This window comes from Carlito syrichta, unplaced genomic scaffold (assembly GCF_000164805.1).
Source record: "Carlito syrichta isolate Samal-C Ts95f unplaced genomic scaffold, Tarsius_syrichta-2.0.1 Scaffold315125, whole genome shotgun sequence".
NCBI classification, from domain to species: domain Eukaryota; kingdom Metazoa; phylum Chordata; class Mammalia; order Primates; family Tarsiidae; genus Carlito; species Carlito syrichta.
In genome coordinates this window covers 184257-199510 of record NW_007259221.1, presented here as the reverse complement: position 1 = coordinate 199510, position 15254 = coordinate 184257, and the positions used below count along the sequence as shown (strand labels likewise).

At 37.1% G+C, this 15254-nt stretch overlaps 1 protein-coding gene across 9 annotated transcripts in view; it reads left to right on the top strand.

Moving 5' to 3' along the window:
• Nucleotides 1–15254, top strand: part of CAMK2D (calcium/calmodulin dependent protein kinase II delta) — a 323725-nt gene that overhangs the window by 302005 nt on the left and 6466 nt on the right. For all 9 annotated transcript variants that reach the window (XM_008072334.2, XM_008072337.2, XM_008072331.2 and 6 more), the window contains 2 exons: nucleotides 7556–7631; nucleotides 13300–13394. In XM_008072334.2, the coding sequence (XP_008070525.1) occupies nucleotides 7556–7631; nucleotides 13300–13394 (171 nt within the window). The remainder of the gene's footprint in view (nucleotides 1–7555; nucleotides 7632–13299; nucleotides 13395–15254) is intronic.

Genomic DNA, 15254 nt, shown 5'->3' with positions numbered 1-15254 from the left:
AAATCTTTTTCTTCTATGTCAACAACTCTTAACTGGAGGTGGTACCACACCTATCTGATTCATGAAACATCTTAATACCTAAAATACTCAATAGTCACAATACTGTGCTATTTCTAGCTTCTACAAGTAAGCTGGGGGTGACAGAATAGTTACCCAATAAATTTAATGTGGGGGCAAGGGTGAATCATTTCACATCAGTAAATGTTCTATGTAACTATAGTTTCTAGACTTTAAAACATTTACTCAAGTCATTTTTCTATGAAAATATTTATAATTGCTTTACATATCTCTTGACTTTTTAAATAATAAATCCTTTACTTTATTTTTAGATCAAAGGTAATTTTAGAAATAACATGACCATATTTTACTGTAGCCCAGCAACATCTTGCAAAAAAAAAAAAATCTAACCCAATTTACACTTACACTAAATGATCCCAATGCTAGATCTTTCTGTTCATAAATATTTGTTAATTATTTATTGTTAGGTCATAACAATTTAGTAGGGCTAAGAATAATATCACTTCTTCCTCAATTAGCTAACATTTTGTACTGTGGAAACTATTCTGCACTATAGAGCAAAGTTCAAAGATGGTTTGAATAATTTATTTTCTTAACAAATATCTCAAGAGTCTCTAGTGATTTAAGAGCTGAGTAGCTGATGTTAATGAACAGGTGACTTCTGGACAAATGGGCTTTACAGTAATTCCTTGTTTTTTGTTTTCTTTTTATTTAAGTCAGGGTCTCACTCTGTCGCCAAGGCTAAAGTGCAGTGGTGTGATGGTAGCTCACCACAGCCTCAACCTTATGGAATTAGATGATCCTTTTACCTCAGCCTCCCAAGTAGTTGGGACTTCAGGAGTATGCCATTATGCCAAGCTAATTTTTTTATTTTTTGTAGAGACGAGGTCTTGCTATGTTGTCCAGGCTGGTCTTGAACCCCTGGACTCAAGCAATCCTCCTGCCTTGGGCTCCCAAAGTGCTGGGATTACGGGTATGAGCCACCAAGGCCAGCTACAGCAATTTATTGAAAGCATTCTTGAATAGAAATGTGGTAATTGCCAGATCTTATATTTAAATAAAATATTATAGATTATTAAACCAATCAACTTTAGAATCTTTGATAGTTTTGATTTTTAAAACCACAATAATGGAAATTACTCTCTTCAGCGTTAACTAATACATCAGTTTAGTGAAGTAAAAATGAAGTCACTAAAAAACAAGCTGTTAATTGCTCAAGGAATGCCAAACATAGCTGAGTTGATAGACACCTTTTGCTATAAAACTACCAAGAGCATAATTTGTATACTTGCCTAAAATAATAACTATTCCCAAAGGTTAATTTTGTTAATGGCAGCATGGAAAAAGACAATAAAACCATGGGGCACCCGGTTGTGTAAAATTGGTGTAATAATTAATTATAACCCTAGCTCTGTAATTAAGTAGTCATTCACCTTGCCAAAGTAAGTTCAAAGGCGTTTAGGTGGTTCAATTAAGTTTATGATTTCAAAATATTGAAGTAGGCACTGTGGGCTGGAAAAGAACTTAAATCGGTGAGTTAAACAGCAGACAGAAGCCCCAGCCAAATAAAGCTCTAACCCCGGGACAGCCTCTGACTTTGCTGGTTTACTTGAGCAAGTCACTTAACTTCCTTGACCTTCAAGTCTCTAGCAGCTAAGTACCCAGTAACCTGTGAGAAATGTAGAAAAAAATAACTTAAATTAAATAGAACTATACATATTGAGAGAGAGAGAGTAAATGAAGAAAACTGCTAAGCCAAGATAATACACCCCCAAAACAGCTAAAAAAAATTTTTAATTGTGCAACATTTGATCATCGAATAAGTAGTCTTTAGGCAGTTTACTAAAAGATTTCAACATGTGACACTCTGAAAACATACCAATGAAGATAAATGTGCAAGTAAAAACTTAGTTTATTTCCTAGTGCAAGTTTCATTGTAATCAGCCAGACCCCTGAATAGGGTTTAGCATCAAGTAGTTTCTCTTCAATAAATATATTAATCAAAAATCTTAGACCTTTAAGATTAAACCTGTGGCTACTTCATCATCTAAAAATTATAGCCTCCTGCTTCATATATCATTATGCCAACTCTGAAGTATCCAAGATCTGTGAGTACCTTGTCACTTAGCACAGTCACATCCAGACTGTTATCAGACATGATCATTGTCTCCTACTGGGCAATCAAGTAGTTTTAAAATGTACACAGTATTTTATATATATTGTCCAACCATGTATTTATTCATTCATACATGTATGCATTTATAGACATTGACTTAGTACTAGGTGTTCAAGGTACAAAATAGTGAAGTTCTGGTCAGATACATGAACATCCTGTGATAATGCAGAAATATCACAATAAGATAAAGTAGCCAGGTCTGGAATGCTCCGGAATGACAATCAGAGAAGGTGTCATTTGTTCAGGGTATTGAAAGAGACTTCAGGCAAAAGAGAGAGAGTTTCTGGACAAAAGCAATAATAGAAGGAAAGGCATAGCATTATCAAATAGCCGGGGCTAGTTGAGGAAGAGTGATCCCTTGGTATAGCTGGAGAACAGATTATATAAGATCCCTAGGGGACAAAAGTATCAGAAGATGGAAAGCTGGAAAAGTAAAGTAAGAAGATCATTAAAACAAAGAAATTTGGACTTCGACTTCTGGAAGCCCATTAGGGGAGGGACACTGAAAACTGTAAAGGGGTCAAGGAGAACAATGTCAGTTCGGCACTGTAAAAAGATGATTCTACATCAGTGAGGAGTGAGAGAGCCCGAGCCCCGTGTGTGAGAAGACCGTGGAGCAGAAAGGGTCAGGAACACTTGAGAACCTCAATCAGCAGTGGCAGTGAGCCCAGAGAGAAAGAGATGTCTCTGAGAAAGATTTGGAAGAATATAGAGGAGCTAGTGATCAACTGTAGGAGGTATCAAGGCTTTTAGTTTGGGCAACGAAGTAGAATTATGATGCCAATACCCAAGATGAGAAATTTGAGAGAAGCAGCAGGCTTCATGAGGAAGATACTGAGGTTCATTTTGGGCATGCTGGGTCTGACATGCCAGCACAACCATGCAGCTAGAAAGATGAACGTGGTACCTGGAAAGACTTAAGGTCTCGGTCATAGAGAATCGCAGTCTTCCCCATGTTGTCCAAGCCAGAGGAATGAATGAGATTATCAAGAGCAAGCAAATGAAGTAATTAAGAGGCTGAGGATGTTCCCTGGGAGACATCATCGTAAGTACTAAGGAAAAATAATGGTTCATGGATGATCGGGTATGGAGACAAAGGGAAGAGCAGAGTCCAGAAGAAACCTGTGGTTTTGAGTTGAAAGACTGGCAGAATTATGGTTTCATGAGCAGAAATGAGGAAATCAGGGAAATAAAGGAGTTCGATGACTAATTTTTGACAAATCAAAAAGAAAAATATTTTTCATTGTCAATAAACAATAAGACATGCTACTTTATACTTAAATTATTTCCATTTGTCAGTTTTATATTTTTTAAAGACTGTAAGACCATCACTAAATAATCTAGTGTCATGTTTTGAAAAAGCCATTGCATTGGAAATCAGAAACCACTGAGTTTATTCTGGACCCACTGTGCATTCCAGTATTTATTGAACATTTCCAATATGCCATATACTGTGTTAGATGCAGAGATTGCAGTGGTGTGGTACCTGTCCCTTACAAATTAACAGAGAAAGCTGATTAATCAATTACAGATAAATATGTAACGACAAGTGTACTAAGTACTTTTTCAAATCAAGTGTAGAATATGTGTGAATTTGTAATATCCCAGGGACCCTACATAACATTCGAGTCAGGGAATGCCTTTCTGAAGAAATAATAGTTGAGTTGAAATCTGATCAAAGTAGAAGAAGCAAAGATGGGGGACAATTTTCCAAGATGAGAGGACAGTAGATGTGAAGGGCTGGTGACAGGGGGAAACATGGCTATTTTGAATTACTGAAACAAGGCAGCAAGGGTGGCATGGAGGGAATAAAGTAAAAGAGCCTGGATTTGGTGAGATGGACAGGGTCCACATTATGCAAGGTTTTGTGGTCTCTCTTCAGATATTTATTCTGAGTGTGTGTCTGCATAGCTGAGTCTTGTTATATCAAGTCTTCTGTTTGAGGAAATGTTGCAATCTAATATATACACACACACACATATGCACACACATACATATATAATCACCCTCAGTTTTTGCGTTTGGTTTAGTTTTGTTTTCAAACACTGGTTCACATCCTTACCTTACCCTTCCAGGCCTCTTTAGAACAATAAAAGAGCCAAAAATACATTAATTTCAATGTGAAAATGTTCCCCATTGTTTTACATAATTACATGGAAAGTAATTCCACTCAGAATCTGGAACATCTCTCCCACTTGCTTTACTCTTCTCTCTTTCCCCTAGGCACCAAGAAATCCCCAGAAGCTACTTTGTGACCTGTGGGTATAGACTTGAGCACTTCAGTTCTAGAAATAAAATCACAGAAAGCTGAGTAGTCAGCTTTCTGTGATTAAATGGCTAGGTCTGGGGTGGAAGGAGATTCTGGTATTCTGGGAATGTTACTGACACACTCTGCCGTTTCTGGGTGTAATTAATGACACATCACAAGCACTCCCCACTTTGACTTTTGGAGTGCTCATTGCTTGGTATTCTGGAAGAGGGAGGGTCAGATGAGAGTGGACCCTCCCCACAGAATGTGTCTATCCAGGCCCCTCACACAGCGACTGTCCCTTAACCTCACTGCTGATGAGAGTAGAGTTAGCCAACATCAAACCCTCATTCTTCCTCCAGGTCAGATCGTGGGCTTGTGGCAACAGTTCCAGCCACAAGCTGACTACTATATACAAATGATTCACTCCAGCCTTCTGCTTTCCTTTAAAGAGTCAGCTGTCATGTGCCGTCTGTGACTCACTCAAGCTCCTTTGCCCCAGGGAAATAAGCACTCTAAAGATTCCTGAGTTCCAGGCCCCTCCTAAGCCAACAGAGTCACGTTGCTCTTCTGATGACGCAGCACAGAAGCATCCTGGCTAATTCCCATTTGCTTTTCTGCCAGCAAAAGCACCATTGCTTCTAAGTGTAAGAAGAGCTGAGAGAAAGCAATTTGAGTTGTTTTGATGATGCAGGACAAAACTTAAGCCAGTTGTGGCATGCAAAACATTGAAGAGCTAATGCATATTTCTGCCCGTGTTTCAGAGAGTGAGAGATACACACCCGACGGTTCTAATTCCTCATTATGCTTCTAAAGAAATGCAGAGACTTTCAGACACTTAAAGAAGTGATCCTGAACCTTTTACACTCTGTAAACTGAGTCTTAGCCTAATGAAGCTCCACAAAGGGCACTGACCTTATGTTCATTTTTATTCTCCTGTTAGTTTTTAAAAATTGACAATGTTTTCTAAACTGTAGTTTTTCCAGTGGGCCCTCTACCATATTTTTTTTAACTGTGAGTTTTAAATAAGGATTTCATCCAAGGAGGAAGTTTTGGTAGCCACGTTTTTCATTTTTTGAGCTCCTCCTCACCAGTGTCCTTTATATTCTAGAATCGGGTCAACTGCCTTGAGCTTTTGCCAAATGTTCATACTGTTGAGGCCACAGACAGATGAATCACCTACTGCCTAACTAAATTAAGCTAAAATGTGTCACGGGCAGCATCCCCATTACAGAAATTATTCCCGGCTACTACTTCTGCCAATGTGTTTTGATGTTGGATATGTTTTTGATATTCATCAATCAAATGAATAAGGGCAAGAAATGTTTGAGATGTGTATAGGAGCTAAGAAACCCTGTGCTACTTTATATAAATGAAAGGTAATTATGTAACTAAATACGAATTTTAACCCATGTGGTGATTTTTTAATATTATAGGCCTTGACATGGTTAGCAGACTTATTATGGACAATATTAACATTTTATAAGATACTCTATTGCTTGGATTTGTTCTGAGATTGTGCCATAGAGTCTCAATGAAGTAAAAGTGGATTTACAAAACATTTGTTTTTAAATAAAGAATGTCATCACCTGGATAACTTGGAGTTTGAAAATGAATGTAAGCATTTAAATCTGCTTAATGAATATCAGGTTTGTTAAAAATGCAAACTGATTTCTTTATTCGATAAAGAACAAACACCAGAGGTCAGCTTTTTCTGTGGTAAATAGCAGCCTTGCTACCTCACTGAGATAGGTTGGAAGTAACTTTTTGTGATCTCCCAGTCTATTTTCAGTGATTTTTAGGGAATATCACAAATCTTAAAACAAAATCCAATAAAATTTAATTTTTAAAATATTTATGCAGTGATGTTATAAGTTTTAAAAAGTGTTAATAATAATCAAGGAAAGATTATTATTAATCTCAATTGATCAAATTCATAAACTTACTGAGCATCTATAAAATACACTGAGCAAAGCTTTTTAGGGGATACAAAAAAATAACATGGTCTTTGCCCTTGAGGAGCTTTTATGTGAACTAGGAAGACATGTTACACAGTGTACAAAGTTTATTAACATTTTAAAACAAGTAATAATATGATTTAACTGAAGAAAGTGTCAAGACATAGCATATGCATAATTGCCAAGTGAATGATACAGGAGCTGCAAGCTTTCAAAAAAGAGAAAGAACACTTGAGGGCAGATGTAATTAGAAACAAATTTACTGAATAGACAAGATTTGAGCCAAACCAGCTATTAATAATCATACCAATTGTGGGCTACTAATAGAACAAATTATGATCAGTGTTGAGGTTGACAGCTATACTAGGGGGCTTCCATCTGATTATCTGCCTTCATTCACAGGATTGATTCATATGTCACTTCTACGATTTACAGAGTTTACTAAAGGCCATTTATCTGAATATGATGGCCAGTCACAGTGTTGGCGTCCTCTTTTTTAGTGTTAGTTGAGCTGAATAGTAAGAAAATGCCAATAATTACATAAAGTTGAATGTCTCCGTGCAAGATATCATCTTTACTCTGAAAATAGACATACCCTGCTAGAATTATATTTTTTAAGAGGATTATTTTTAATATATTTATAAATGATGAAAAGAAATATATTTTAAAAATTAATCAAGTTGATTGAAGTAGTAAAAACTATTTTTTAAAAAAACAGCCTTGACCTCTCAGGTGACTATTGTTTTTATTTTTATTTATTTATTTATTTATTTTTGAGTTGGAGTCTCACTCTGTCGCCCAGACTATTGTTTTTAACAATTTTTTTTTTAAACAAAGTTTTTAAAAGTAGTAGTGCTTCCCAGAGGAGAATGTAGTCAGGAGTCACCTGAGAGTCGTGTTATAGTGCGGATTCTAAATGTGTAGGTCTGGAGTGAGACCTGAGACTATGTGTTTCTAGCAGCTCCCAGAGTATGTACTGCTGATCTGTGCACTTTGAGCAGCAAGGTTGTAGAGAAAGAAACACCACACTTGCTTTTGTGAGAGATGTATCTTAAATGTGAATACCCTATTTTAAAAAGATAGCAATACTTTTAGAATAATATTTTATATGGTTTTTAATTTCATTCTCATCCAACTCTACATCTTTACCTTTAGCACGAAAGCAAGAGATTATCAAAGTCACTGAACAACTGATCGAAGCTATCAACAATGGGGACTTTGAAGCTTACACGTGAGTGGGGGACATTTATTTTACTTTAATGCATAGGGCAAATGTATTTTCTGTATAAATGTATTCTTCTAAATTTGTGTGTGTTCAACTCCAAGTCTGACATGTCATAGCAGTCTTACTTCAAGGTATTAATGACTAAGTTCCCCCAAGAGTAATAAACATATTTAAGATTTCAAAGAGAGAAAACCGGAGGATCTTGACCCAGGGATTAGAGATTTCTTTATAAATGCGTAGATGTGTAACTTCCCACAAGTCCACATGAGGGAAGGGCATCCCAGGGAGCCAAACCATTAAAAAAAAAAAAAAAAGCACACAAAATGTGCATTTTGGTTGAAGAAATGTTTTCCCTTGCAGTTCTGCAGAGGTGCCCGGGCAGAGAAAGATATTAGAAAGCCTTCTCTGGCTTCAGCCAGCACAGCTCAACTTCATCTGCATCTCTTTTGTATGTTTGTTTCTTAAGGAATATTTTATTTGAAGAAGGAGTTCTAATACTTAAATTTATAAACTACTGAGTTATAGGGAATACAAAGGAAATGACTTTGCTCAAGTAAAAATAAAGCATTCAATTTAAATAGGGCATGAAGGCTTATTGCACAAAGTGTATGGATCACTTATTTAGCTATCTGGGAATAAAAATGTATCTAAGCCTTCTTCTTGTACCATTCAACTAAATGAGTTCCACTCGAGTGAAAGAGTTAAATGTAAAAAATAGATTTTATCCGATCTGTGGTTAGAAAGATTTTTCTCAGTTGAAAAGCAGAAGTAATCATAAATGAAAAGATAAAATGATTATTCTGCCTAAGTAAATAAAATGTGTATACTTTAATTAAAAAGTCAAAAATAAAACTAAGAGACAAACTTAGAAAAATATCTGTAAGATGTGTCAAAAGTTAATTTTTTATATTAAGTGGATACAATTGAAAAGACGAAAAATAGGTAAGGGTAATGAACTATTAGCAAAAGAGGAAATATAACTGACAAGTAAACTAATGAAAGCATATTTGTGTTTATTTATTTAGTATCTGCAAATTTGAGTGCAAGAGCATTATCTGCTTATAAAATCAGCTGAGATATAAGCTCTACTGACAACCAGTGAGGTGCAGATACTGCAGAACAATAGTGACTTTCCTATACCCTGAGATGGAGCATAAATGGAAACAAGTTTTCAGGATGGTGGTGGTGACAGGAATAGCGGGAGTTAGTCGTTATATACTAGAAAGCTTTTGTCAAGTCTCATTTCACTTTAATCCTGTAATTCTACTTGTAAGAACTTAACATGAGCACAAATTTTAAATCTAAGATATGAACAAAAATTTGTAGACAAAGATATATTATGAAGCAATATTCATAATAGTGGAAAATTAGAAACAACATATATATATAACATTATGGTAATCATTAAGTAATCTTTGATGCCTTTAGTACAATGGTTAGAGTTTCTAGCAACCTAACAAAATACTTATGATGTCTTTGCTGAAAATTAAGCAGGCTATAAAAGGGTGTCTACGTAATTATCCCAACTAAATGAGCAAAAAGCATTAAGAGTGGAGTGAAATATGTCAAATTAGTTTTTAAAATGAAAAAAAAAAAGAAGTTGCCTCTTAGAGGTAAAATTGTGTGAATCTTTTTCCTGCTTCTTTCCTGTTCTTTCCAGATTTTATATAAGCAGAGTAATTTAGTGTAAGGACTAAATTAAATTCAAGAGCTGATTCTTATAACTTAAATGTGTGTGCACATATATACAAACCTGTGCACTTACATGTGTATGTATGAGCATATAAATTCCTTAACACGACCTAATAAAGTATATTTGTGATAAAAGAAATAAAAAGTAGTGGAATTTAAAGAACACTCTTAGCCAGGCGTAGTGGCTCATGCCTGTAATCTCAGCACTTTGGGAGGCAAAGTTTAGAGGACTGGAACATGGTGAGACCGTGTCTCCACAATTAATCAAAAAATTAGCTGGGCATGGTAGCACATGGCTGTGGTTCCAGCTGAGGTGGAATAGCCTCCTGAGCCCAGCAAGTTGAGGCTGCAGTGACCACGAGTGCACCACTGCCACTTCACTCCAGCCTGGGTGGCAGAGTAAGACTCCAACTAAAAAAAAAGACAGTCTTTTTTGTCAGAAACAACAGTTTCCCTTTAAACAATTGTTTGTAATTTTGTGCCATAGCACCTGCTCTGTTTTATTATTATTAGACACATGTGATTCTCCAAAGAATAAGAGTCATCTTTTTAAAAATCTTATATCGAGACCCGCCTGGGCAGCGAGACCTCATCTCTACAATAAATCAAAAAATCAGCCGGGCGTGGTAAGCACATGCCTGTAATTCCGGCTACTTGGAAGGCTGAGGCGGAAGGATTGCCAGAACCCAGCAGTTCGAGGCTGCGGTGGTTGGGAGCGGCCACTGCACTCCAGTCTGGGCGACAGAGTGAGACTCCAACCCCGAAAAAAAAAAAAAAAAATCTTATTTTACAATAGCATTCCTCTATGGAATGGTAATAAGTTGCTTTTTGTTGTTGATGTTATTGGTTCAGGGACAGTGAACAACTATCGCCAGGCAAAAATGGGTACTTACTATATTCTTAGACAGCTTAAAATAGGGTATTCTAAATAATGCAAAATCTTGGGATCATATCAGTTCACTAATTTCTTTGCCTATGGAGGCCTATAATCTGGCCTGATTTTGAATTTTCAAACCCAGAGATAATCCAACAAGACTTCCATCTGGGAGTTTTTTGAATGGCAGGATGTACTGACATAGCTATGTCAGCTGGTCCTTAGAACACCTGTTCAGAGCACACACACCCACATATCAAATGGCAGCTTTATGAATCTTTTATTAAGCCAAAACCTATTAAAGGAGATGGATGGATGGATGGATGGATGGATGGATGGATGGATGGATGGATGGATGGATGGATGGATGGATGGGTGGGTAAGTGGGTGGGCAGGTAGGTGATGGGTATAAGGATGGATAAATGGATAGGTAAGTGGATGTGGATGGATGGATGGATGACTGACTGGATGAATGGATGGATGGAGGAACAGATTAACAAACTTTTAAATACATTGACTCCTTTGATGGCTGTATGAAAAGATTCATCATAGCACCCTGATTCCCAGATGATGTTAGTGCTGATGTAGTAAGAAATTTTGGTTCATTGATACTGACAATCAAATCCTTGTTTATAGAGGAAATAATAGCCGCTGGCAGAATAAATTTCTATTACCATAGGAATACAGTTCTTCCCATTTTGCTCCTTAGAAATAAATTATAAACCAGGCTCGGTGGCTCAGCCTGTAATCCTGCACCTTGGGAGACTGAGGTGAGTGGATTGCCTGAGTGCATGGGTTTGAGTCCCGCCTGGGCAACTTGGTGAGCCCTCATCTCTACAATAAAATAATAAAAAACTAGCCAGGTGTGGTAGCATGCGCCTGTAGTTTCAGCTACTCGGAAGGCTGAGGCGGAAGGATCGCCGGAGCCCAGCAGGTCGAGGCTGCGGTGGCCGGGAGCGGCCACTGCACTCCAATCTGGGCAACTTGTTTGAGTGAGATTCCAACTCAAAAAAAAGAAAGAAAGAAAGAAATTATATTTATTTGGTTGTAAGCTTAAAAATACCTGCCCAGCAAGCACTCTGAGGTGAAGTTTATCATTTCTACCCACTCCAATCCCCTTGAAGACTTTCTTTAACACAAAGGATAACCTCTCTGTGATTTCTTCTTTTAAAGTACTTTTTTTAAAAATACCTGTTCCACACTCTATAAATGGTACTGTACTTTGAAGAACCATACTGAATTTGACTTCTAAAATTTGTATCTCTGTTGAACAATTAAGAAATTTTATGGCCGGGCTCGGTGGCTCAGCCTGTAATCCCAGCACTTTGGGAGGCCGAGGTGAGTGGATTGCCTGAGTCCGCGGGTTCGAGACCCGCCTGGGTAACTCGACGAGCCCTCATCTACAATAAATCAAAAATTAGCTGGGCGTGGTAGTGCGCACCTGTAGTTTCAGCTACTTGGAAGGCTGAGGCAGAAGGATCGCTGGAGCCCAGCAGGTTGAGGCTGCGGTGGCCGGGAGCGGCCACTGCACTCCAGTCTGGGCGACGGAGTGAGACTCAAACTCAAAAAAAAGAAAGAAATTTTGTCTCCCAAATGGAGAATTTCCATAAGAAATTAGGTGTGGCCCCATCCACTATATTGCTCTTTGGGGCAAATTAATAAACAGTCCCAAATCTTTGACTTGTACTCCTTTTATCTATCCTCTGAACTCCCACATTCTTCAAATCCAGATTTTGTCACCTTCTCTGAGAAGCCTACCCTGGTCACAACAGGCCACAGGAAATGTTTTTTCCCCTCTGTTTCCAGAGGTCTTCCATACATAGCCCAGTGACCCGGTGTTTCCCATATCAAACAGCTACCCATCATTCCCCAGACCAAACCATTGCACCTGTTTCCCTCCCCCTGCCTACCACCTCTCACACACCTGGAAAACTTTTGACTGTTCTTCAAAGCCCAGCTCAAATATTCTTTATTTCTTAAGTATTTCCAGTCTATCATCTATAAGTAATCTTGTTTCAAGCACTTTGCATTTGCTTCTATTCTAGTTTTAATTATTGCGTTATAATTGCTTGGGGGTTTTTTGTTTTTGAGTCAATGTCTCACTCTGTAGCTCATGCTAGAGTGCAGAGGCACAATCATGACTCACTGCTGCCTCAGACTCCTGGGCTCAAGCAATCCTCCCTCCTGAGTAGGTGGAACTACAGTAGGCACACGCTACCATACCCAGCTATTTTTTAAAAATTTTTTTGTAAATACAAGGTCTTGCTATGTTGTCCAGGCTGTTATCAAAATCCTGGACTCAAGCAACCCTCCTCCGTGTTGGCTTCCCAAAGTGTTGGAATTACAGGTATGAGCCACCACATCTGGCTAAAATTACTTATTTTGAAGAATATTTGCTACATAGTAAGTATTCAGTAATTCTTTACTGAATAAATAAATTTATCCAAAGAAAGTCCATTGGCTTTCTCTGAATTTTTTAAATTGTGTAGCCCCTTTGTTGAATTATATTTCTAGAACTAAAAAGAAAGCTAATATGTTCATTTATATCTCCTATTAGTTTATCTTAAAGGTAAAATAAATACAAGGTAATTAAGTATTGTGTATATTTCCAGGAAGTATAGGATGTGATACCTTCCTCCAAGTCAATTATAATATCGATATTTGACATGAACGTGGTCCATCAAAAATTATTCCAAAAGCATTTGACTTCAGAACCAAAGATAGTTTTATAGGACTTGGAAGATATATCAGACGTGAACTCTAGAACTTGGAGAACATTTTTAAAAATAATAAACATCAGTTGAATGTTTGAAAAACTGGAGAATTCACCTTGGAAATAAAGAAATAGAAATTTGAAAAAGGAGACTCCTAAAATCTTGTGGATTATCATTGCTTGAACTGGTTAAATTAGTTTGTCTCTATCAGAGTTCTCTGTAAAGTGTCTTTTTAGAGTCCACACCTCAACCTCCTTAGAAATTTTATATTTTAAGTGTTTTTTAGAGGTTCTTTCCTTCACTGACTGATAAATAAGAATATTTAAACATGAAGCAATAAAAATACATTAAAGCATTTACTTATTGGTTATTTTCATTATTTTTCTTCCTACAGAAAAATCTGTGACCCAGGCCTTACTGCTTTTGAACCTGAAGCTTTGGGTAATTTAGTGGAAGGGATGGACTTTCACCGATTCTACTTTGAAAATGGTACATATATTCTTAATTTTAATAATATGCCTTTGCAGCCTCTCTTTGATTTTTTTCCCCAGATTTGCAGATTCTTTGACTGTTTTCTCCAGTGAGAATTTCTACCTTTGTCTGGCATTTCAAGCACATACGTTTTTTGTATTTGAAACTGAAAAATATGTATATGACAGGCTTACAGTTTTAGTGTGTTTTGAAAAATATTTGACTTTGTATAAAAAATATTGATTGAGTAACCCCATATAGATCCCAGTGAATGTATAATATAATCTATGATCTACCAAAAAATGTTATTTCATAAAACTATGTATGAAAAGTTAAAAGAAACCACAGCATGACAGAATATTCAATATAGAATGGTGCTTTCAAGCACATTTGATGCTTACTTTCAAAGTGAACTATAAATGAAGATGACTACGTAGATAAATATTTCAATTCAAATTGCAAGAGTCTTAGTGGCCTCAGCGGAAACAGCCTCATTTCAGAGAAGATGACAAAAGCAGGTCCTCTTACAGAAATGCTGCAGATCATTAAGAAAAAGTGTCAGCCAGAAATAGCCTTGATTATTCTCCTTTTTCTTACACCCAGTGGCATTAGACATTACATTGTGTTTACATGTTGCATAAGTGAATTCACTATTTTTGCAGAGAGATCTTGTTGAATTAAATAGGAATTGTAGTAATGATTAGGATAATCAAGTCACTTTCGGTTATCCTAAGCACTGATAAGGATGTCCAGCTTGGCAGGGATTTTTAAGTTAAGATGTACTGAATGAATTACTTTTTCTTAAATGCAGTAATCATCCATAAACAAATCATCAAAAAGAACTACAAGATACATTCACTTTAACAAAGCTTCAGTAAATGTTCTCATGTTCTCTGTATTCCAGCACTCTGACTAAATAGTGTCTCGTTTGCTCCAGTGGACTCTCTAGCAGCAACATCTCATCTCTAATAAAAGAATTAATTAAGCCATCAATATTTTAACCTATTTCAGCATAACACTTGCATCATTGCATTCCATCATGCATATTCTTTATAATAAGGACATTCTTTTATGTGACCTTAATAATATTTCATGTAACTTGGATAGATATTTTCTGAGAATGGAAAGTGTTTTTGGGTAACAGCTAGCAGTTCAACCTGTTCTGGTGGTCTGAGAGAGAAACGGCATCAATAAGTAATGTGCACTAATTTTCCTCATAGTTCTTAGTGATTGAATAATTAGCATGGGTAGCTACTGTCAAAGCACCAGAGGCTAGAGCCTCATGAGGGCTACTCAGTCCATAGAAGGAGCTGGAGGATCAGAACCAGGCTAGGTACCCAACACCAAATTTTGGATTTTTGCCAGTTGATCACAACTGGACTATCATGGAATGGAGGAGTCACAAGATGACATGCAGAAATAAATTTATGCTACTGCCAGCCAATTTTGGAGACTGTGATCTCCATGCTTAATATTTAATACATTTCCCTTTCCATATACCTCAGCAACTAACAAAAATGAACATCACCACAAGATGTCTTGTCGATTGCCCAGCAGTTCATTCATTGACAAGACAGGAAGCATTTGGTGTCCTTGACCAGCCTTCCTTCACCTCTATTTGTATTGTGGCTTCTGTTACTAATCACTTTCAGTTATATATGACTACATCCCTCTAGTTTTTCCCACAATCAATCAAAATTTCCAGAGGGCCATACAAATTGCCTGTAAAGAAAATCATAGAGCCGGGTTCGGTGGCTCAGACTGTAATCCCGCGCCTTTGGGAGGATGAGGTGAGTGGATTGCCTGAGCCCGCGGGTTCGAGACCCGCCTGGGCAGGCGAGACCTCATCTCTGCAATAAATCAAAAAATTAGCCGGGC